Below are 22,882 nucleotides of genomic sequence, written 5' to 3'. Positions count from 1 at the left end.
CAGCTCCGTTGGCTGACATTCTCTTCAGAAAACATATTTAATCAATGTTTGTTCTACCCTCCCCTCCTGCCTCACCTCCCCCCCTTTATTTCCCCTTTATTTTTTTTCTTGGTTTGGCTCTATGCTTTATCAGGTCTGTTTAATATTTAACAGTGGAAATTAAGCAGAAGATGATTTAGCCTTATAAGTAACAGTGTGGAGAACAGCATGGTCAGTTGAACACTGAAGGGCTTCTGATTTTGTAAGTACTGCAGGGGCACTTTTCTTAGAGACTTGAAAGTGATGCTTTCTGTGCTCTGTGGAATTGTCGTGTTAAGTTTATTTCACTTGTGCACTTGTAAATTTGTTGTGTGGGGATGTTGATGTGAAATATTAATTAATATGCAAGGACCAGTGAGATATGCTGTTCTGGGGGAATATGGTTAGTCTCAAATTGGAATCAAACAACCATTGAAGTCATGGGGACTTTTAAAGATGTTTGTAAAGAAGAACACTGATGAAATCACCTTTCACGTTGAAAATAGCCTTCGATGTGACTCAAAATTAACATAATCCCAGGAGTGACTGAACAACCACATTCAATTTATAAACTCTTCTGGTGACTTAATGTGTAAAACAACTATTGAATTGCTGAGGCCAAGCTCTCTAATTAGGACTGGTGTGAGTGTAGGGGGTGGATGGATTTAAATTTAATTGCACCTATTATTCTCATAGACAATCTGATCTGTGGTTTGGCACAGAATTAATTTCTGAATTTCAAATTTGCCTATACATATATCTCAGATATAATAAAGCTTTTATGGTTACTTTGGCTTTGACATATTAACCAAAAAAATTTGGTGGCTGGAATTTTCTAATTTTAAAATATTAAAGTTAGTGTGGTTAACATCTCTAAAGAGAAAAATGTGCAGGGAAAACTTGATGACAATATTTCAGTGTTGTCCAATTTATGGTAGAAGTACTTCTCTTATATTTCTATAGATCTGTAATGCTAAGAGAAGGTTTTGAACTGACCTGTTACTAGTAGAATTTAAGAACAGAGCCATGCCTAACATAAGCTTATTTCAGGAAAACCATATTCTTTGCTTCAAAAATGCTTTAAAATTTAGGTTAAGTTCTGTTTGGACATAGGAACTGGTCATGGACAGAGAAAAATCCTTCTGTTTTTCACTTAAGAGTGTAATATCTTAAATAGCTAAAGAAAAATAGTCTATGAGACGTTAAACAACAAATACTTTTGCAACACCCTCTGCACTACTTTGTTGTTTCATTTATCTGGAGTACATAAGGATTTATTATTATTGTTATTATTTTCTGGAAGGCAGAGGGAGAGTTCTGCTTAAAATAAATTCAAGTAGTTGATTCATATTTCCATCTAGGGCCAGACTCCATCTTTTAGTTTAGGGACATTAAGATTTAGTATTTTCTCTTCTTACTAAGGTCACAACAGTTACTGTCTGCTCCCACACATACTCAGCATACTCAGATCATGTCAAACATGAGATCACAGGGCTACTATATTCATAACAAACAAAAAAAATGAGAGACGACTATACAGATAAAGGAATAAATCATCTGGTTTATGACCAAGAATCCTGGAATTTGGGCTAAAAGCAGAAACTCTACTTAGATTTTATTTAGATAGTAGGTGCAATGACCTTTCATATCCGTGAATGAACAAGAGACAAAAAGAACTTCACCTTATCAAGACTTGTGAAAATACTTTCCCAGAAGAGAAGAATAAAGACAGGCTGTGTTTGCTGGAATATGGAAGAATAACCATATACCAGTAGAAAAAATCTAGAAAAGTTTTTATGTAGAAGCTCTGAGGGCAAAAATCTCATTTTCCTGGTATGCTCACTTGTGAAGCAGGCTTATGTGAGATGTCTCCACAGGGAACTAAATTCAACAGAGACTTGTTCCAGCTCCTATGGAGGGCAGGAGGCTTGTGTGAAGCATACACTATCAGTATTAGAAGAAGAAGCCCCCATAAGGGATTAATCTAGAGCATCGTTTGATTGCCAAATGGGATCTGTGCTCCTCTTTTCCTTTTGGACCCAGGTCCTTTCTCCTGCTCTAGAGGGAGCCACACATTCCATCCACCTGTGGCTGTATTAGCAGGTTAACCCATGGTGAAGGGCATTGCACCATGTAACACGCTACAAGCATTTGGTGCAGCCCACAAAATGGGGGCTCTCTTTGTTCCAAACAAGTCCCTCATCATCTAGTGCAAACCTTCTGGTTCCCACATCTTTATGCCCACTTCTGAGTGCCATGCTGCCATGGCACAGGTTGCTTCCTGGCCTTTGCCTTGAATTTTGTCTTGAAGCTTATGTAAATGGCTTTCATCCATCACTTATCAGCTGTGGTTATCGGATGGCCACATGAGTAGTAAACCACGAAGTAAACAGAACTGTAAATGTCAGGTGCACTGGTGTAGTGGGTTTACGTGGCAAGGTTTTGGTAGTGGGGGGCTGCAGAGGTGGCTCCCTGTGGTGGAGAGCACCTGCCCAGCTGAGTAAAACCACCACTACTGGATAGTCCATGACAGCTGTTTGTCTGTGTGTGCTACCACTATGGAAGTGAGTGAATTCATACCACTTTCAGTGAGAAGTGAGCTGCCTTGAGATTCCTCACATTTTCCAAACTTCACTTGGGCAGGTACCATGGAGTATTCAATGTCTTTGACACTCCCACCCTTTCTTACCTTATGGTAAATTTTTGGTTTAGCTGTAGCCTATATGATCCAGGGGAGCAAAAGTCATTTTTAATAAAGATTATTATGGACTTTGACTTTATATTTTCTTTGTCAAAGAGGAAGAGAATTGCCTTTTCATGAAAGTTACAGTGGAATATTCTAATTTCATTGTCTGATGTTTTAATTAATAATTTGGTTGAATTTATTGGAGACATGATATTGTTTGCATGGCTACTTTAAATGTTCTATGTATATTAGTTATTTACAGTTGCCATACATACTATTTATCATAACAAACTATTCATTGTTTCTTACTGCCAAGCTCATCATTACCTTCTGTTCAACTAATGATTGTTTATTTTGTGACAGAATAATTTGAAAAGAGGATGAAGTGTCTCCTGTACCTGTGTTTACTCCTTGCTGATCTTTGTGCCATAACACAATGCCATCGCAGAGATGTTTGCCATGAAGTCAATAACACAAATCTACATGATGGAACAGAGAATTTATTAAAGCACAACTGTCAAGACCAAGGCTCCAGCTATGCAGACTTTGTATTTAAATTTTACAAGCAGGCTATATCAAAAGAAATTGATAAAAACATTTTCTTTTCTCCTATAAGTATCTCCACTGCCTTTGCCATGTTGGCTCTTGGTGCTAAGTCCAGCACCCTGACTCAGATTTTTGAAGGACTGGGCTTTGACCATCTGACTGAGACACGGGTAAATGATATACATGAAAGTTTTCATAAAGTTTTAGCAGTACTGAACTGTACTGATGTTAACATCACTTTAAATATAGGAAATGCCCTTTTCACTGCTATTGGGTATGAACCTCAGGAGACATTTTTACAAAATACCAAACAGTTTTATGATGCAGAATTTATTACTAGCAATTTCCATGAACCAACAGAAGCTAAGACACAAATCAATAATTATGTAAAGGAGAAAACCCAGGGGAAAATACCTGAATTAATTGGTCATCTTGATCCAAATACTATACTGGTTCTTGTTAACTACATTTATTTTAAAGGTAAGACACATAACATAATATTACAATGGATAATTTTGATGCAAAACAAAGAAATTGTAGCAAACTCGAGATGCTTTATTAGCACTGTGACAACTTAAGAAAGAGCTAATCTGTGGAGGACTTTCAACATAAAGATTAGATGTGGCCAGAAGCAAAGTATCTGATTGTTAAGAACTACTGATTGCTTGATTGTGGCCTAATTTGCCCAAAAGTTATGGACAGAGAAGTCCCAGTCTGGTAGGTTGCCTAATAGACAGGAATGTTTCATAGCATGCAGACTCAGTAGTCTGGGACATAACGACTAAAGACGTTTCAGAAATCTCTATGCTATGCCAGTGAAACTTGTGGAGGAATTACATGCTTGCACTTCCAGGGTCCCCAGTATTAAGGTATATCTACTAGATATGCTGTGTAAAAATTTAAGACCTAGCATTTTGAGGGTCTGTGCATCTGGAGCCCTGCTTGGATGCTAGGATCTTTTATTCTGTTGAAGAATTCCTCATCGGACTGAGGGCAGTCAGTCTGCATCTGGTATGGGGCATCCCCTAACACGGGAAAATAGAAGGGCAGGAAAGGCATAGCAAGATCCTGTGGCAAAATCAAAGTAGATTAATTTAGATAACATAAAAGGCACAAGAGAGTGATGGGAACATATGGCTATAACAGAAGCATGACTCTCTCTCAGTTAGTCCTCATCAAACTTTGGTTGCTTTTCAGCAAGACATGACTTAGTCAAAATAACTTTGTTAAACTCACCACACAGCTAAAATGCTTCATTGTGTGTTATGCAGGAAGTTGAAGTGATCTAGTAATCCTTTCCCATAAACAGTGCTCCAGCATCCTAACATTTAAGTTGGTCTGATTTGTATCAGCCATTTTTATGATCTTCATATATTCAAATGAAACTTTGTCTCCTTCCCCCCATTAGCTGCCTGGGAAAAGTCTTTTGATCCTACACATACATATGAGGATGATTTTTTTGTGAACACAAATACACCCGTTAAAGTCAACATGATGCAGCGTGACAGTGACTATAACAGTTATTATGACCAGGATCTCTCTTGTGAGGTGGTAGAGCTGCCTTACCAGGGCACTGCACGAGCATTGCTCATTCTGCCTGATGATGGGAAGATGAAACAAGTAGAAGATGCTCTCTCCAAGGAAGCTGTTTGTAAATGGGATAGCAAACTTGAAACCAGGTAAATCTACGTAGGTGAATTACTATAATTTCAGAAACAAAATTATTTTTAAGAGAAAGCATTAATTTCAGATATCCTTCTCCTGGATTTCATGTAGTGATTTCGTAAAGCAGGGTTTTAAATGATTCCCAAGATAAGCTAGAGAAAAACATTATTGATAAGCAACTACAGGCTTTCTGACCTGACAGAAATGGACATGACATTGCAAGAACTACCTCAAGACTTGGTTGGCTACCTTTTGGACACCATACCTCTTTTTTTCACGTAGCTAACCTAATTCATTTGCTTCACTGTATCCTAGATTTTATCTTCCTTTACCCTTCTTTTATGCTTTCCACAACTGGTCTGTTTACTCTCTGTAACCTTCTCGCTACAAAATCCTGCTGGGTATGCATGTCTTGACACTGGGATGAAAGAGTAGCAATGAAGATTTTTGTTTGTTTGTTTGTTTGTTTTTTCCAGGGTAAATAAATCTATTGAAAGAGTGTATCCAAGAAGATGGATTTGGGCATCTCTCTGGATGCCCAAATACAAATGCTGCCAATAAGCAGATTAGCAATCAGAAGAATACAGACAAATATCATTGAATTGCATACTATCCAGCCTGCTGGCTGAAACAAGACTGCCTTTTTTCACTGCTGTTTTGTTTTCTCTGTTCAACAGAAGAGCAGATCTGCACTTGCCAAAGATTTCTATTAGTGGGTCTTATGATGTGAAAAGTTTGTTCAAGGAAATGGGCATTACTGATGTATTCTCTAGTAATGCTGATCTGTCTGGAATTAGCGGCAGCCGGGATCTTCGAGTTTCACAAGTAAGTGGATGGACAGAGCTAGTGATGGGGTGGTTGTTAGTTTTTCTGATCAATTACATTTGGGATTTTTAATGACTTGTTTTCCCTCCTTGTCTTACTGAAGTTATAAACAAAACTTGTGATGGTGGCCACAGGCTTACTTAATAATTGTGTTTTTCTGCAGAGGGGGTCTGATGTCCCACCTTTGAATTATTTTAATATCATGATTAATAGGCTGGATATTAAGTGCATGGAAAATTTGGACAAGATTTGAATGCTTTTTTGGCACTGTAATACAATAGTTTACATGCAGTTTTGTCATTAAAACTACAAATGAGATGTGTGTTATGATATTTGTGTTGATAAATACCTCATTTTTAAAAAATATTTTCAGTTTCCAGGAAACTTCTAATTTACAGTAGCAGAATTTCAGCATGTCAGCTTAAGCTACTATCTAAAGTCATAGAGAAGGCAAAGACTGCTCCTAAATTAGCATTTAAATAGCAGGCTTCCGTAAACTTTGGAACAACAGAGAAAGTGTTGCTAGTAGAAGTCTAAACCATATAAGAAAATAAACCAGACAGTTGTTATCCCCTCTCTGCTCAGGACTGGTGAGTCTGAATCTGCTGTGTGTCTATTTTTATTTTTGTCCATTTAGTCCTGGAATAGAAAACACTCCTTGCAAGTTGTTGGAGATTTACCATACAAGAGTTTTGTCCGCTGGATTTTATCACTTCTTTCCTCTCCTAAATATTCCATAAGATGAGAGTTTATCTTTACCTCCTTCTTGCTGCCACATATAGCAACTACTTTTGCTCCTTTTCCCCACAGGCAATTCACAAGGCTCTGTTGGAAGTGGATGAGACTGGAACTGAGGCTGCAGGAGCCACAGCCATAATCCTTACCAAAGTTTTCCATCCTTCAGTTACAATCAAATTCAACAGGCCTTTCATTGTGTTGATTTGTGACAAAGCAACCAGCACCACACTTTTCATGGGGAAAATTGTTGATCCTACTAAGAAGTAATTGCTGAGTTATTGGGCTTGCTGGGCATGTATTTGGCATGGTTTATAATGGCAGCCGTGTTTGCACATGTGGGCTGGTCAGTGCTCTTATAACTGCTCTGTAATTAAGGGATATTCAGAGTTAAATGTAGAATTTCATTATCAAATTAGTAAGAAAAAAAAATAAATAAAAAAAAAAAAACAAAAACCCACAACCAACAGACAGTTTAAAAATGTAACATTATCACAGTTGAGTAATTCAAGTTGTTAATAGATTTTCCAAATTTTCCTTGGAAGAGAGTTCTGTTGTTTTTGTAAGTGATTTCTCTCTGCTAAGCAGTTTTGCCCAGCCTGTTTAAAGTTCTGTGTTACTCAACAAAAGCTTTTTCCCAATGGGTAACAAGCCTCTTGTCATTCTGTTACCCCTACTCTGGGACTTGCTGATGATCAGTGCTCACCTGGGCCAGCCCCTACAGAGTCCTTTCTCCCTTACATATCTCTTTGCTGCCTAGTCCATTGTTGTTAATCCTCAAGCTACCTGTTCTCCTTTCTCACATGCCAAATCTTTGCCTAAAGTCTTTTTAAAAACTTTGACAAAAATATAAAATTTCTGAGACAACAGATTCATTCTGCTTTAGCAAAAAGTGTCTTTCTGCAGCCCAAAAGGTCAGTAAAAAATAGTGAAAGACAACGACATTAAACATGAAGTGTTAAAGAATTGTCCTGCTACAATATCCTTTATCAATTACTGCTATGGCTAATGAATAAGATTAGCATTATCGTTTAAATCTATCACTTACAGACTGACTTTCAATGTCTCTGGTATCTTGCTATAAATCTTTTAAAATCAACGAAAGCTTTCAGTCACTCTTATTAACATAGCAGACTGTCTGTAAAATATGTTTTAAATGCTGTTAAGTGAATCCATATTTTCTCATATGGAGACAGCAATTCTTTGTACTCTCTCCTTATGTGCTTTCTTGAGTAAAACCTATTTTCAAGAGACACATAAGCACCCTACTGCCATTGCAGGTCTGCAGATCTCCCACTCTTACTGCAGAGGTGCACTGGGGCCTGGTGCTCAGCCTTGCTGACCTGTATAGCAAACCCTTTATTGTGCAGTTGCAGTCTCAAGGAGAGGCTGACTCCTGCTTTGACAGCTGCTCTCCCACTGCACTACACCCTTTGATTCATGCCATTGCACAGTGACCCTGGATAAATGTTTTGCAAGCAGGGTTTAGTCCCTGTCCCTTGGAAGATGGTGTTCTGGAATGTACATTGCTCATTTCCACAGTGGTTCTGGCAATGTGTTGTAAGCACTGAGAAGGCAATGCAAGTCCCAAATCAACAAAGAACTCAGCACCCCTAACATCGCTCTGGCCCTCAGACTTATTCCCCCAAACTTGTTCCAACCTGCTTTATTGGGACCCATCTGTGGCTGTAGCATGGGTTTGGGGTGTGTGTGTTTGTGGGGTGGCTATACTTCTGACTCAGAAGACTTGGAGACTGCTGTCTTGTTTGGGAAGAGTCCCTTTGCTCCAAGCAGTGAGAATTCAGTGGAAGCCCTGAGCTATTGCTTCTGCCAAGGCAAGATACCATCACTCAGTGGATCGGGAGATACCAGCCTCTGTGTGAAGCAGCGGCTTTTACAGAGTTGAGATCAATGATAACTTGCTGTGGTGGAGGCAGCCTGCTCTGTGGTAGCTGTTTGAACTCAACAAGAGCTGGGAGCAGTTCCAGTGAGATCCCACCCTGATAAATCGGTGCACCAGTACTGATTACAAGGTAGGATGGTGAGATTTTTATCAGAGCAGGGTGGCAGACAAACAGGTTCCAGGCCTATTGCTAAAGGGAAAGAGGTTAGGAAAAATCTCACAGTTGCTAGGACAGAGCAGAGGCTTTAGGAAATAACACGTGGAGCAACTTCCTGCCCCATCTTCCTGCCCCATCTGCCTCCCAGGCCTTTGCTTTTTAGAATGGAAACAAGGAGCTACAGGAGGAAAGCCACAATGGGAGTTTTCACATGGTAGCAAGAGGAATAGGGTGCTAGCCTGCCCCTGGCAAGAGTCTGTCTTCCCACAAGGAGGCTTTGAATGAAGGGTTTTGAAGGAATCTTACCAGCATGTGGGGTGTCATCACAGTTGTCTTCCAGTGGAGGTGTTTCACAACCAGAACAGCAGGTTAACCTGAGGAGTAACAGGGTCCTGGAGCAGGAAGAGGGATTTTCCCAAATCTCCCCGCCAGGGAAGGATATGAGGAGGATGGGTAACAAACTAGTCGTGTGCCATCCATATGTGGAAGGAACAAAAATGCCTGTAGCTCACAGTGTAGCGATCCACAGAGACCAGGTACTTAACAAACCTGGCTGATGTTACACTTAGCATAGTCTTGATGACCTTCTTTAAGAACAGAAACAATTCTGTCAAGTTCCGGAGAGGGGTCCTTTCATCCTAATTCCAGAAAAATCTGACCACATTGATCTTCCCTGCATCATTTGTCCTTACTGCTTTTGTCTGTCTTAATGGGTGATAGGGAACAATCTTCTTCATGTTATCTAATTAAATTTATGGTAGAGAAGGAAATGGGATTCTTATAAACTAAAATTTTCATTTAGAGATTGTGTCTTTATTTTGTCTGTGGTATTTTATGGAGTCTTTCATTCATGTGTAGGTAATTTTAATCTTCCACTACAAAAAAAAAAAAAAAAAAATTAAAAAAATCTAATTAGAACAGATGAATCTCATACATACATTCCCTCAGTCTATGCAACAGCTGGACCCAGACTAAGCCCTGGATGCTACCTAATGATACCTAGAACTTCTTTATGTCCTACAAAGTGTCGTCCACTTGACTTCCTGCAATGACAGGCAGCAGAAGAGGAAGTACAGCTTATAGTGGAGTATGCGACCTCCCTCCCTACAATAACCGTCCAAGGCAGATGATCTGCTGTGAGTCCATTAGCCCTTTTCTGACATACTTACAGGAAGCTCAAAGAAAAAGGACTTAACTAAGGAGAGCTTATCTCAGCTGTGAGTCCCTGCAAAGGATGATGGACCCACCGGGCTGGGTCTCTGAAAAGCAGCTTAGCTGTGTCCAAGCAGCCAAGCTTCTCCTGGCAGTCTCTGAGCCATGTGAGGGACAGCAAGTTTGTTCTGCCTGACCTTGTTTATGGTCCACTGGGACTGTTTGTTGATGGGATAGTTTCTGTCAGTAAAACTCTGTTTGTATTTCCCCATGGCAGGATCTATGAAATATGTTGTCACAAACCATGAAGCAGTGCAATTTTAGGTCTCAGTATGTGTCCAATGCATTTTTTACCTTTCATCAGTAAGAAAAGGAGCTGACTCAATGCCAAAAGGCACAAAGCAATGATCTAATCACAGAAACACCAGTTGATCCAATAAACCCTGCTAATGAGATGCTACAAGTACTTTGTACTTTCATTTCTTCACAGAATCATAGAATCATAGGATGCCTTGGGTTGGAACAGACCTTTAAAAACCATCCATTTCCAACCTCCCTGCCATGGGCAGGGACACCTTCCACTAGATCAGGTTGGTCAAGGTGCCATCCAGCCTGACCCAGCTAAGCAATTTGAGCCTTAACCTTGTTCTCCAGAGAGCTCTCCCTTGAACGAGCATACCAGCCCACTTCCTCCAGCTGCATCATCAGTTCAGCCCTTGACTGCTGTTACTGGTTTGAGGAAATGGGAATTTGTCCAGACACAAGCCAACCCAATTCTAATTGTTTCAGTAGATTCAGTAGAACAAAACCAGCAGGCTTTTTTGTTTTGTTTTGTTTTTAACCAGCAAGCTGAGAATCATTAAGGTCTTAAAAATCAGTTGACTTTGATAGTTCCTGGTCAGGGTGGTTTTGGACTGTGGATTCTGAGAACCAGGCATACCTGTATGGCAGCTGCAGGGCAGCCAGTGCCTCACAGCCCAACTCATCTTTGACATGAGTCTTGTAGCTTTTGGAGATATAAAGAAAGCTTATAGCAGTGTTACTCCCTAATCCAGCATTGAAGTCTTGTCTCCAAAGCATACAATCACCAAAGTTTCCCAAAAGAAAACAAAAGTGCAAGAGAAATGTGAGCAAATATTTCACTGAAAACTCCAAATATTCACTGCAGTGAGAGTTTAATTGCATGCAAATTCTCAAGAGGGAAAAGAGCATGAAGACCACCATGGGCTATGTAATTCCAGGTCCTGTGAGATGTCTCCAAATTTTACCCAACCACCTAGCAGTCCATTTTGTAGTGCACCTCTGCCCTTACTCACAGGGGGGGGTTGCTTTGGTGATATCACCCATTCCCCGTAAAGAGTTAGCCAGCAGTGACTGATCTGGAAATAACCTTTGTATTTTCCCAGTTCCAGGTTTTACAGAGAATCCATTTTTAAATAACATGGTATTTGTACTTTCCTTAGACTAACAGTTTTAAAGAAAACAATGTAATTCATTCATTTCATGTAGATGTCCTTGACTGTGATTAATAGCCTAGTTGCACAAACTCAGCTCAGCACAGATGTTGATGCAAATGACTTCGCTGGATTCTTTCAAAAGAGAATTTCCATGATGAAACTAGCTTTTCAGTTCAGTCCTACCCCTAGAGATGAATTTATCACAAGTGAATTAACCTGATTTATACAAATGAGTCTTATTTATTTCTCTTATATTGAATTGCTTTCAGTTTCTTTTCCATAAGCCATCTGGAAGCAAAATACTTATGATTTATTACTTTACTAAACAAGAACATATCCTTTGCGGCTGGAAAACTTCTGTTAACATCAATATGATGCTCTCATGGAAGGTCTGATGAACACTGGACTTTGCCTGACTTGTGCAAAAATCTTATTAAGGAAAAGTTGTTACATTGTTTATCCTTTCTCATGTGGGAAATATGGACCAGGTGAAAGATGCTCCACTGAAGGAAAATGTGTGAAAGGGAAAAAGAGCACAGAAAAAGATAATTCACTAAGTGCTGCACTCGTCATAAGAACTTTGGATGCAGCCAGGAAAGAATCTCAGAGCAAGAGAAAACATCTGTGCATGGTTGTGATGAAAGATGTAACAAAATGTGGGTCTTAAAATGCATATGAATGCAAAAGAGAGCATACGCCTAGACGTCATTTAGATATGCTACTCACACAGATTTTCCTTTAGCCATTAAAAAAGCCATACCATACCTCACATGTTCAAGAAATAGATACAGTGAAATTTGATTTTTTTTTTTCTGTTCCTGTATCTTTTATTTTTCAGGTCTGAGTTCTGTCCTTCAGGCAAATCTTATGGAAGAAATTTTAAGACATCTTGGGACCCACCAGCCTCTGACAGAGATTACTGCCTTGTGTCAATGCGGGACATTATGCTGTGTGTCATAGTCTTGACATACTCAGAGTTGTAGCAAGGGTGATTCAGAAGAGCTATCAAATAGAGGCAAATACACTCCAGTCCTAGGTGCATCTAGATGGGCAGGGTGGAGAAGATGGTGCTGTGGTCATGACATGGCTGTACCACGTAGGTACAACCCCAGTACCAAAGTGTTTTATGGTGGCATGTTAATGTGAGTCCCTAATGGAAATGGGGTTTTGCTAACCTGACAGAATATGAATTGTAGAAGCTAAGGGCAAACACACCATCTTTTCTTTTTCATCTGTTGAAACAAGGAAGAGAACTGTCACATTAAACCATCTCAGGGATATGTCAGAACATCCCAAAAGTTTACAGTGTCAAAGAATTGTTTAAGAAAATGGAACAATGGAATCATATCATAAACTTCATTTAATTGAATATTTTTTTATTCAGAGCTAGCTGCTTTAACTTCTGATTCTTCTTTATGGCTGACAGTATTAATCTATTCAATAATAACAAATGACTACATTTTGCAAAGCTTAGTCCTAATACTTTCTACCTGGCTCTGGAAGCAAAAATCTTCAAGTGTAATTCCAAGATATCTCCATAAAGGATTTGGTTACTTCTTGTTTGAAGTCACGTCTGCACCAGAAATTTAAATAATGTGAGATATAAATTTAAATTTAAATTTAAATAGTAATGCCAAGCGGTTTCTCTGTGTAGACAACTTCATTCCAAAATGAGAACTTTTATTCCCTGTTGAAATTGTCATTCTATAATTGCCTGCATGAGAAAGGTTCCTTTACACCAGGATAATAAAGTGTGTGGGGCAAACTCTGCTGGTAAAAAGTTCTCATTTCAGTATGCCAGTTATGACTGGTAAGACCTCTGCAAGAAGCCAAGCTTATAGTATGAATTTGCTAACCTGTTTTGTGCAGGTACATCCACAGATACAGAGCCTCATGTTCTGGAGATTATGGGAAATGGAGCCCTGTGCCACCATCTTCTGGTAAAATCAAGGAATGAACATGACAAATTTTGTCATGTCTTGAAGCCTGAAAGAGCAATATCTTTCTGGCTTACTGTTGCTGTGTCAGTAGGGATTTTGATTTTCTTTTTAAGTTTTACATGCAGGATTGGTGAATACTATACTTGAACTGACTAGCTACTCAGGGATACATCCTCAGTATTATGGTAAGTAGTTTATGTACTGTACAGTTCTGTAGTGGGGTAGGAGGCAAATTAAAGATTAGGAATTATTAGAGAAAAAAAAAAAAGAGCAAATCAGACAGGAATATTGTGCCACTGTTTAATTATATGGATCATCTACACATCTATTAGAGCAGGTAGTTCTGCTCCTGTAATAACAAAAATAATATATGAGAATTGAAACATCTTTAGAAAAGTGTACTAAGGTTAATCAAAGTTCTGAAATAGCTCCTGTTTGATATGAGAGATCTTTAGCTAGGGAAAAAATATCTTAAGGGGAATATAAAAGGCATCTACAAAATTATTTGTGCATTGTGGAGCAGATTACATGGATGAAGACTGAAAGTTTACAGTACATCTAATGCAGAAGCTAGGGACCTTCATACAGAACATGGAGGAGACAGGTTCAAAGACAACAAAAGGAGATGGTTCTGCACACAGCCAGTGGTGTATGTAGAGTGGACATTGCAGGATGATCCTGCAGTCCCAAAGGTCTACCAGTCCTGTATATGTTCCTCATGCACCTCCCCCAGTGCTCCACTGCACAACAGATCTAGACTAAGAGCATTTTTGGGGGAGAGTGCTCAGACCCAGGACGATGAGACTGAATGGAAGTTCTTAAGCTCTCAACCATCTTTTGCACTGCAAACCTCAAACTTTTCTTGTTGAGAGAGGATATGAACAAACGGAATAGGAAAAGGTCAGAAAAGACCCATATTTACCCAGGTGCATTGTACAAACTCTCTACTACAGGCTGAAGTAACCAGCATGCTGTCCTTCTCCCATTACATAGCACTGGCGCTAGATAAATCTAACTTGTAAGCAGGTGCCTTCTAGCTTAAAAACATATTTGTCTGGAGAAAGTGAATGTTTAGTGCTGCATATCCATGACTCTAGTTTTTATACTGAGAGTAATTCAGTGGAAACTTAGGTCAACTGCATTTCTTTGGTAAGCAAATAACTTTCAGTCCAAAGCATACAATGAACAACAGTTCAAAGATGCATCATTTCATCATTTTCCAGTTCTGTAATTCACTGTCCACACTTGGAAAAGCTTTTCCAAAGTGCTTCCGCAGGAGTCTAGTTTAAAGCTGAAAGTCTCTTAGAAACAATTTAAATTTGAAGGGTTTCTGGGCTGATTTGCTCCAGATTGGTTATATATGGAGTTATAGTCTGTTTGCTTTTCCAAGGTGGATTCTTCATAACGATGCTTTTCAGTCACTATTCATCTAAGCAACTGTGTTTTATGTACCATGTTTTTACCAAGAATTTTTGCATTTGCTAACTGAATATTCACTCAAACCAATTTTATTACAGTTCTTCAATAAGATTTTTCAGGTAGCTAGAGTAAATCTGAGATTCAGGAGTTTTAGGCATTTAGGAATTGATTTTTAAAATTCCCTGCTTCCAAAGTATCTATCAACAAATGCCACAGAAACTGAATTAAAATATAAGCTTCTTGGAGAACACATATAAGTAAAGCTAGTTATAAAAATGGAGTGACATCATTATTGAAAGGTAATATATATAATATCTTGGTTTTTTTTCATAAGTAAATATAAGGATGATGAAAATATTCATGACAGATAATGAGAAATTGAGTCACATGAACTGTGTAAGCTGAGAAAGTGTGACTCTTAACCTCAAATGCAAAGAAAACAAAAAAAACAGCTTGGTTTCCAAAGGAAACAGCCTCAGATTTTCATGTTTGTAGCCACTGGCCTTCTCTTAGCTACCCTTCATAACACTGCAGTTCATTGCCAAATATCAGTCAGGCTTACCAGAGAAGTAGGAAATTGAAAAAACATTATACTACCATGTGAAAATCAGTGATATCCAAGTTTGTACCTGCTGTGGGGATGGCAGGCAGGTCTCAGCTGCTGTAAATTTTGCTGGCAGCAGCCAGCCATGAGCACATGGCACGGATCCCCAGCCTAGGAGTGCAGTTTGTGGGGAAAAAAACGTACATGAACGTTTGTACTATGAAAATTTAATGTGATGTGAATCAGTACCATGCACTGACGTTGTGCTCTTAATCTTCATTAGAACAGAACAGAGGGATAAACTCAGAATTTTAATCTCATTAATGTCTTTGGGCTAGTTTATTGGCTGGACGCTACTGAAGTTGATGACAGAGGGATGGTTTGCCTAAAATGAGGAGCTGGATACTAAACTAACATAAAACTATGAGATCAGGTAAAGACAGGTGCTTCTACCTCACCACAGCTTGCTGGAAGGAGTCTACATTTAACTAAAATATAAAATAGCCATATCTAATGGTTTATTTCATTCTGATGATGATGACTTCTCTGAAAGAGTTAAGGTCTCTCAGCCTGGGTATTTACAGCCTAATCAACTTAACTCCTTGCCTCATTTTTAATATATTCTGTTTTTTATTCCTTTCATTTACATTTGATGTGATTTTCAAGTCTTTCAACAAAATCCTAATGATTAAGCTTAAAATATTTTTACATCACTTCATAAAATGGTAGGAAAAATATTTTTACTATTAGCAAAAATTGGTTTAAAGAATGGGAATTTCATCATATAAAATCCACAAAGTGTGCAGTTTTTCAAGTACTTGAAGAAAAGGTCTTTTGTAGATATAGTTCTGTTAATAAAACCTCACAATTAGAGACAAAATTTCTTCAGTTTTTGTCCAATTTGAGTCACAATGCATTAATTTTTGCCACAGGTTCTGATTTAGCAACAATAATGATTATCTTTAGCAGAACTCCTCATACAATACTCATATGGTTAGAATTAGTAACGCACATCTTGTGTGATAAGGTATCACATTCAAAAACAATTCCTAGGGGCATTGTTTCTTCTTATGTGCATTCAACAACATGCTTGGATAGTTCTTGGATAGAAATCTAAGTTTTCTGTCTCCCAGGCTTGTGCCTGCATTATTAGGTTAACACGTCATGCTAGTTGATCTTTCCTCAGTCATATGAATACCTATAGATCTATCTGTATTTCTGTACATACACATTGTGTGCCTTTCATAAGCAGAAAAATCCAAACAATTATCTGCACAACTCATTTAAGTATTTTTTAAATTTCATTTTAGTTTTAGGAAGAACATCCTAAGAATGAAGGCTGGGAATTGTTTTCCTTCCACTTTCTTGTCAGTCTCTTGCAGCCTGAGGATTAGCTATTCCCCTGCAGAATGGGTGGTTTGGGTCTGATTTTCTCAGGTTGAACTGTTCATAAGATTTGAGGGTCTTGTATCCAGATCAAATGACCAAGTGCTCCAGTCACTTGGTCAACAAACATAAGATTAGTGTTGCTGATGTCAATAAGAAAATGTTGTGCCCTGCCCTCTTCAGCTGTTTGACTATAGAAAAGAAAAGTCTAGCCTGTCTTTGGTGGTAAGGAAGGAATTATGTGCATTATCTTTTATAGATTTAGTTTTTTGGCATAGTGAAACCTAGAAAATGAAGTCTTCTCTCTGAATGGCTTAGATACTTGCTAGGCAACATGACATCACTGAATTAACTATTCCTTGATCCCATAATGGCTAGAAACCACAATATATGTGTTTTTGTTTGTTTTATTTTGTTTTGTTTTGTTTTTCTATTGAAAGCAACATAAACATTCTTTCCTGTTTTGTGTTCTTAGATAGCATCAGAAGGTACCTTTCCTCCTCATTGCCTTCCCCAGGCATTTAGCAGGAAGTACCAAGTAGGTATTCCCACCACAGCACTGTCACTCATTAAAACATAAGGAACTTGAGTGTATTTTGGGAGGTGTCAATGCAATCAGGTATGCATAGTCTGTACATTTTTGTCTGGCACATACTTAACTGCTCTCTTAAACATGTCTGTGTTCCCAGGATGGAATTGTTAGCTTATCCATTGTTGCTCCAAAGAAATTAGCATCGATTTGCTGTGCAGCTGGCCAGGCACCCATGTCTCCCCTGGAGCTAGAGCTCCAGCTGTCCCAGGCCTTTCACAAAACAGAGCTGATAAAAGAGAGTTTTCTACCAAGTCCCTTTTCCTTCCACATTTTTTTTCTGTCTGTGCTCTTGCTGTCCTGTTGTTGTTTTGGTTTGATTTTGTTTTGTTTGTGGTGTTCTTATTGGTTTTGTTTCTAAAAGGCTGGAGAGAACTTCACCAACCACACCAATACTCAGTCACAGGTGATGTCCAGCAGTAGTGGGGCAGCAGCTGCACTGACCGGCGATGTCTCCCAAGGGTGGTAAAGACACATTGCCAGCTGTTGTTATCCACTAAAGAAACCTAGAGACTATCACCAGTTACAGTCTGCTCCCCTGAAGAGAAGCCCCCAGATCAGTAAATGTGGAGTCAAAAAGGGAGTATGGTAAGGCAGAATAAGCTTTATAAGGCTTTATAAATTTTTTTTTTTGAACCCTGTTTTGAAATCCTGACAAGAGGAGTTACGTGTCTGGCAGCACCCCTGTCCTGTTTGCTGTCCCCCTGAGACCAGGCTGGGAAAGGCAGTCGGGCAGGCAGGCTGCGCTTCTTGGGGAGCTGCGCTGGGACCTTTGTCCCCAGGAGCCAGACCCAGGCTGTGGGTGGCCTTCACGTGAATTCACCATGTTCGGCTCCAGCCACAAAGGGCACAGCTCTCCCACCAGACCACGCAGAAGGCTTCTCATGGGAATCCACAAGCATGGGAACAGCAGGAGATGTGTTCCCTCTCTTCCAGAACCCCTCCATCCAGCAATATTGGCTTGGACAATTAGTCTCAACAAACTGTCCATAATACCTATGTCATTACTACTTGCTGTGCATCCTCACTGGTAATTTTTATTTGAAGTAATTAATGATTAACGGGGGCACTCTGCTTAAGCCTGTTTAATGGTACTGAAGGGAGCAAGGAGCAGACAAGATCAGAGGAACACATCAGGGTCCTCTTTGTAGCGCTGTAAGTACCCTTTCAGCTTTCTCTTGGATCACTTGGACACATCAGTTTGGGGGATTATGTTGTTGCCCAGGAAGGGAAACTTTTCACATGTAAACAGACTGGTGTATCTGTTATGCAAAAATTCAAAACAGCAAGAACTTCCTGCTAACAAAGAAGACACTTTAACTACTCAAAAAAAAAAAAAAAAAAAAAAAAAAGGGAAAAAAAAGTTCTGGAAAAAACAGATATCTATAAAGATATTTTGCTGCCACAGTGACCCAACTTTATCTTTGAGAAAACTGTGTAAGCATTTTGTAATTTTTCTCCTAGAAAGTATGATCTGTGTTTATATCAGATTTTTGTTTAACATATATTTAATTATCTATTTATTTGATGAAGAGAGAAAGACTAGTAGTGCTGCAATAGCCATCCTGCAGTATCAAGAATAAAACCAGCTTCCACCATTTTCTCTGGGGAAAAGGTCAAAAACTACCAGTTATTTGCAATTTAAAACTAACAAAGCAGCAAGCCAAAAAACAGTTTTACACTATTTTTTTTAACTTGTTATTATGAACAACATTGCGTCTTTTGAGAGAGTACTCAGTTATGCACATAGTTACCACACATTCTTTCTGGGGATCACTGGCATCAGGAAAGTGAAACAAAAGTGAGAGATTTTTGAGAACAGGTGTGTTCTGAGAGTCTCATTTTACATGGCTGGAGCACACAAGGATGAAGAAATTAGTTTCTGTGCCATATTTGGTGTGTCTATCTCTTTTCCAGGAGGGGTTAAAAGGAAATGAAGCCCACCTTCTCCTTGTGTTTATTGCTGGCTGGTTTGTGTGCTGCTGCCCAGTGTCATCAGCACCCTCGCTACCGCAGTAAGCAGGATGATCCTAAAGGAGCATATTACCCAGGTCACAGTTCTCATGGGGAAGGAGCTTATCCAGATAAAAACAGAACTTTTGTCAAACTAGCTCCCAGCAATGCTGATTTTGCATTTTCATTTTACAAGCTGGTTGCATCCGAGGCAACTGATCAAAATATTTTCTTTTCACCCATAAGCATCTCTGCTTCCTTTGCAATGCTGGCTCTGGGTGCCAAGTCAGCAACGCTGACGCAGATTCTGGAAGGGCTTGCCTTCAACCTGAAAAAGACTCAGGAGCAGGAAATACATGAAGGTTTTTGCCAGCTTCTCCACATGCTGAACCGTTCAGATGGCGATCTCCAGCTGAGCCTGGGCAATGCCCTTTTTATAGAAGAGATGTTAAAACCACTACAGAAGTTCTTGGATGATGTCAAAAGCTTTTATGAGTCTGAAGTCTTTTCTACTGACTTTAACAACTCCTCTAGTGCTGAGAATCAGATCAACAGTTATATTGAGGAAAAGACAAATGGGAAAATTGTTAAATTAGTGGAAAATCTTGATCCTCTCACTGCAATGGTTCTTGTTAACTATGTCTTCTTTAAAGGTAAGAAATATCAAAGGGTGCTAAAGTTGTAACTTAGATGCTTACTGTTTATTACAGGGAATGAAAATCAAAGAGAAAGAAACTGTAGTTTCTAGTAAAAGGGTGGGGGTTTTTGTTTTGTTTTTGTTTGTTTTTTGTTTGTTTTGTTTTGTTTTTTAGTTGAAAGAACCCATGTTCACTATCTGGAAATTATTCCTATAAAATCATGTACATGTGTAGTCAGCATGAATGTCTGTGTCCTCACCTGGTTGAGTAAAAGACTGGATTTTTTTAACAAATATATTTGTTGTGCTTGGTAAATTCTTTAATGTTATGATAGACTCATGCTCTAATGAAATACGGTGTTTTCAGTATTATCCATAATTCTTTTCAAGCACCTAGGAAATAAAAGCTGTGATACTGGAACACGTAAGTGTGCAGTAACATGAAAAAAAAAAAAAAAAAAGTTTGCTCTAACCAAAGGAAGACTGTGAGACTAGATCCTGTCTTATTCATAGTGACCATTCCTCTTTGTATTTCACCAAATTATTTTTCTTTTTGTCAAAGCCCATTGGGAGAAACCCTTCAGTGCTTTATATACACAACAAGAGGATTTTTTTGTGGATGAGAAAACAACTGTAAAAGTTGACATGATGTATCGGAAGGGTTACTACAGAAATTACTTTGATGAAGAGCTGTCCTGTTGGCTGGTTCAGATACCTTACAATGGAAATGTTGCAGCATTATTTGTTTTGCCTGATGAAGGGAAGATGAAACAGGTGGAAGATGCTCTCTTGAAAAGGACCATGTCCAAATGGGTAAAGTTCCTCCAAGATAGGTAAGAGATTTTGCTAGGGTGAGATGTGACCATGTTATAAATTAGCAATGTTTGTCTCACCAAGACAAAACATTAAAGGACAGGTTATTTTCCTGAACTCTGTTCACTTATTGGTCCCTCTCTGCATGACTTCCTTTTTCTTAGTTGAAAAATGAAAAGCAGTTCTGGGTAGTGAAAAACAAGTTGCTTAGCACCAAGTTGACTAAGTTAATAGGCACTTATCCCATATGGGCAATGTGAAACTAAAATGGAATTTTGGTTTTTTTTATTTCTGAAGTGGGCATTAGGGTGTTGAGAGCCAGATGGTATCTGCAGTATTGTGTATAAAAGGAAATTTTAATCATTCACCATTACTGAAGCTGTTTCTGTGGTGGCCTAGGCCCTGTTCTGTATTCAAACAGCCTTAGGACAACTAACTATAATCTTTTGAGGAACACCTGCTTCCTAGTGAGGCTCTGTTTGCAGCAGAATTGATGGGACAGTATCCCACTGGGCAACTCTTTGAAACCCACTGTGAAGGTAGAGGTTAAGATGGGCTCATACTGCTCCAACACTCTACATTACATGGATATACTGTCCAGAAGTGTTATTTGAACCCTGAAACTGCTTTCAGTTTAACTTATAACATTTAGAAAAATAAATGAGAATTGTCACTAAAGTGAAGCCATTGAAGAGCATTACCTAGTTGAAAATTTGTCCCTATTTATGTTATTTGTTACAGAAAAATACATCTACACATACCAAAATTTTCTATTTCTGGTACCTATGATGTGAAAAAGATAGTCAAACAAATGGGTATGATTGATCTATTCACCGAACATGCTGATCTGTCAGGAATCACTGAGGAGCCTGGACTGATGCTTTCAAAAGTAAGTCAGCACATGAAACATAGGGACCACATGATTTGTCTGTTCCTGGGAATCTGTCATTAATATTATATGAAAAGCTTATCCCAGTTTCTCTGAAGCAAAATTCAGTCATCAACAGCTACCAGTCTGGAGGCAAGGGAAGACATACCATTCCTAAAACTGAAGCCACACTTGCAGAGAAGGGGTTACACACACATGGCTCAAGGATGAGGAAGAAGACACATATCATTAGATGTTCTTTTGGCTACCGAACAAAATTATCTAAAGGTAGCACATTAACTTTGGTAAAATATCCTCTAACTCCCCTTAGAGAGGGTAAAAAGCCATTATTCCTGCCCTTCTTGTGCTCCCAAAAAGTTATTTTTTTTCAACTAGATGACAGGGTAGATTCCTGATAACACGTGAAGCTGCCAAACGCAAAACAAAGTCAAGGCTAAATTACCAGGTTTCTTTACTACCCAAACTTCTTGTCATCAGTCATCTTGAGTGCTCTTTGGCTGTCCGCTGCTCGCGGGTTGTTCTCTGCACACACAGCTAACGGAGGCTGCCAGGGGTGGTATTGTGGTTGATGGTGCTGTGGTGGGAAGGGGAGGCTGGGTGATGGGCTTCCCCAGGCTGGTGCTGCTGCGTTTCAACCCAGGCAGGGTTCTCTGGCAAGACCAAAGAGGGCGGCGGCCTGGCTTCCCTTCTGCTGCCATTCCCAACCCTAACCCCCACCCTGGCCCTGGTGGGGCTTCCCTTCCTCCATCCCACGGTGTCCAGGGTGGGTCTCAGCTGCCACATGCATGTCTGGGGAGCTGGCCCAGGTCATCAGAGGAGTTCGTCTCCTCTTGCCAGCCTGTCAGCTGGAGCTTGTTTTGCTCTGTGTCCTTGCAGGTGATCCACAGAGCTGTGCTAAATGTTCATGAGAATGGCACTGAAGCAGCAGGAGCCACAGTGAAGGAGATCACCTGGAGATCTGGCGATTTTCCCCGTCCACCTCGAATCAAATTCAATAGGCCCTTTCTCCTGACAGTTGTGGATAAGTATACCCGCACCGTCCTCTTCATAGGGAAAATTGTAAACCCTCTGAAAAATAACTGATTGGACATGCACCTCTGCACGTTGCTGGCTAATTCCTGTGATGCAGTAAAACATTTCTGTACACCACTGTGTACTAGTTCTTGTTTTACAATTATCATTATGTACATTTCTAATCCCTTAAGAGACAAAAACTATTTTTTCCTTGTCCAAAAGACATTGGTATTTCTCCCGTCTACCACTGCATATAGCTTGTAGTATTGATGAAGTACAAGTCACCTTTCCACCTTTTTTGTAAGAAGCCCTTCCTGACATGCTGCAGTGGGGTATGTGAGGTGGGCTGCAGTCCCTTGGATGATGTAGCTATTGCTGTACACTCAGATTGTGTGTGTGGGAGGGCAGGAGAAGGGAAATGGGGAAAAGGAAATGGGAGGTGTAAGTCCTGTCGGCTTAATCCACCAACCTTTGATAACTGATTTAAATGCAGATTTCCTCAATATTGGTGTGAATTTCCTTTTTTTTTTTTTTTTTTTTTTTTTATGGAATGA

At 39.3% G+C, this 22,882-nt stretch overlaps 2 protein-coding genes across 2 annotated transcripts in view; both read left to right on the top strand.

The window, feature by feature from the left end:
• LOC308196596 (uncharacterized protein) overlaps positions 1-22,460 on the top strand; it is a 46,415-nt gene extending 23,955 nt beyond the window's left edge. The window contains 5 exon segments of the mRNA XM_080595734.1: positions 18,940-18,951; positions 18,954-19,628; positions 20,175-20,445; positions 21,167-21,314; positions 22,191-22,460. Of these exon segments, the coding sequence (XP_080451860.1) occupies positions 18,940-18,951; positions 18,954-19,628; positions 20,175-20,445; positions 21,167-21,314; positions 22,191-22,397 (1,313 nt within the window). The 3' untranslated portion in view covers positions 22,398-22,460.
• Positions 136-7,574, top strand: LOC308195969 (alpha-1-antiproteinase-like). The gene is made up of 5 exons (XM_080594283.1): positions 136-241; positions 3,068-3,730; positions 4,659-4,929; positions 5,593-5,740; positions 6,551-7,574. The coding sequence occupies exons 2-5, from the start codon at positions 3,085-3,087 to the stop codon at positions 6,743-6,745; spliced, it is 1,260 nt and encodes a 419-aa protein (XP_080450409.1). The 5' UTR covers positions 136-241; positions 3,068-3,084; the 3' UTR covers positions 6,746-7,574.
• Positions 22,461-22,882: the final 422 nt, after the last annotated feature.

This window comes from Anser brachyrhynchus, assembly GCF_964034855.1.
Source record: "Anser brachyrhynchus genome assembly, chromosome: 5".
NCBI lineage: Eukaryota > Metazoa > Chordata > Aves > Anseriformes > Anatidae > Anser > Anser brachyrhynchus.
Note: the sequence above shows the minus strand (reverse complement) of the source record. Positions and strands in the feature narration are given on the sequence as shown.

Bases quoted from the DNA above. Each gene is read 5' to 3' on its own strand.
- LOC308195969 (XM_080594283.1), top strand. From the start codon at position 3,085: ATGAAGTGTCTCCTGTACCTGTGTTTACTCCTTGCTGATCTTTGTGCC. The intron at 3,731-4,658 runs GTAAGACACATA...TCCCCCCATTAG, and splicing joins TAACTACATTTATTTTAAAG to CTGCCTGGGAAAAGTCTTTT. The intron at 4,930-5,592 runs GTAAATCTACGT...TCTGTTCAACAG, and splicing joins GATAGCAAACTTGAAACCAG to AAGAGCAGATCTGCACTTGC.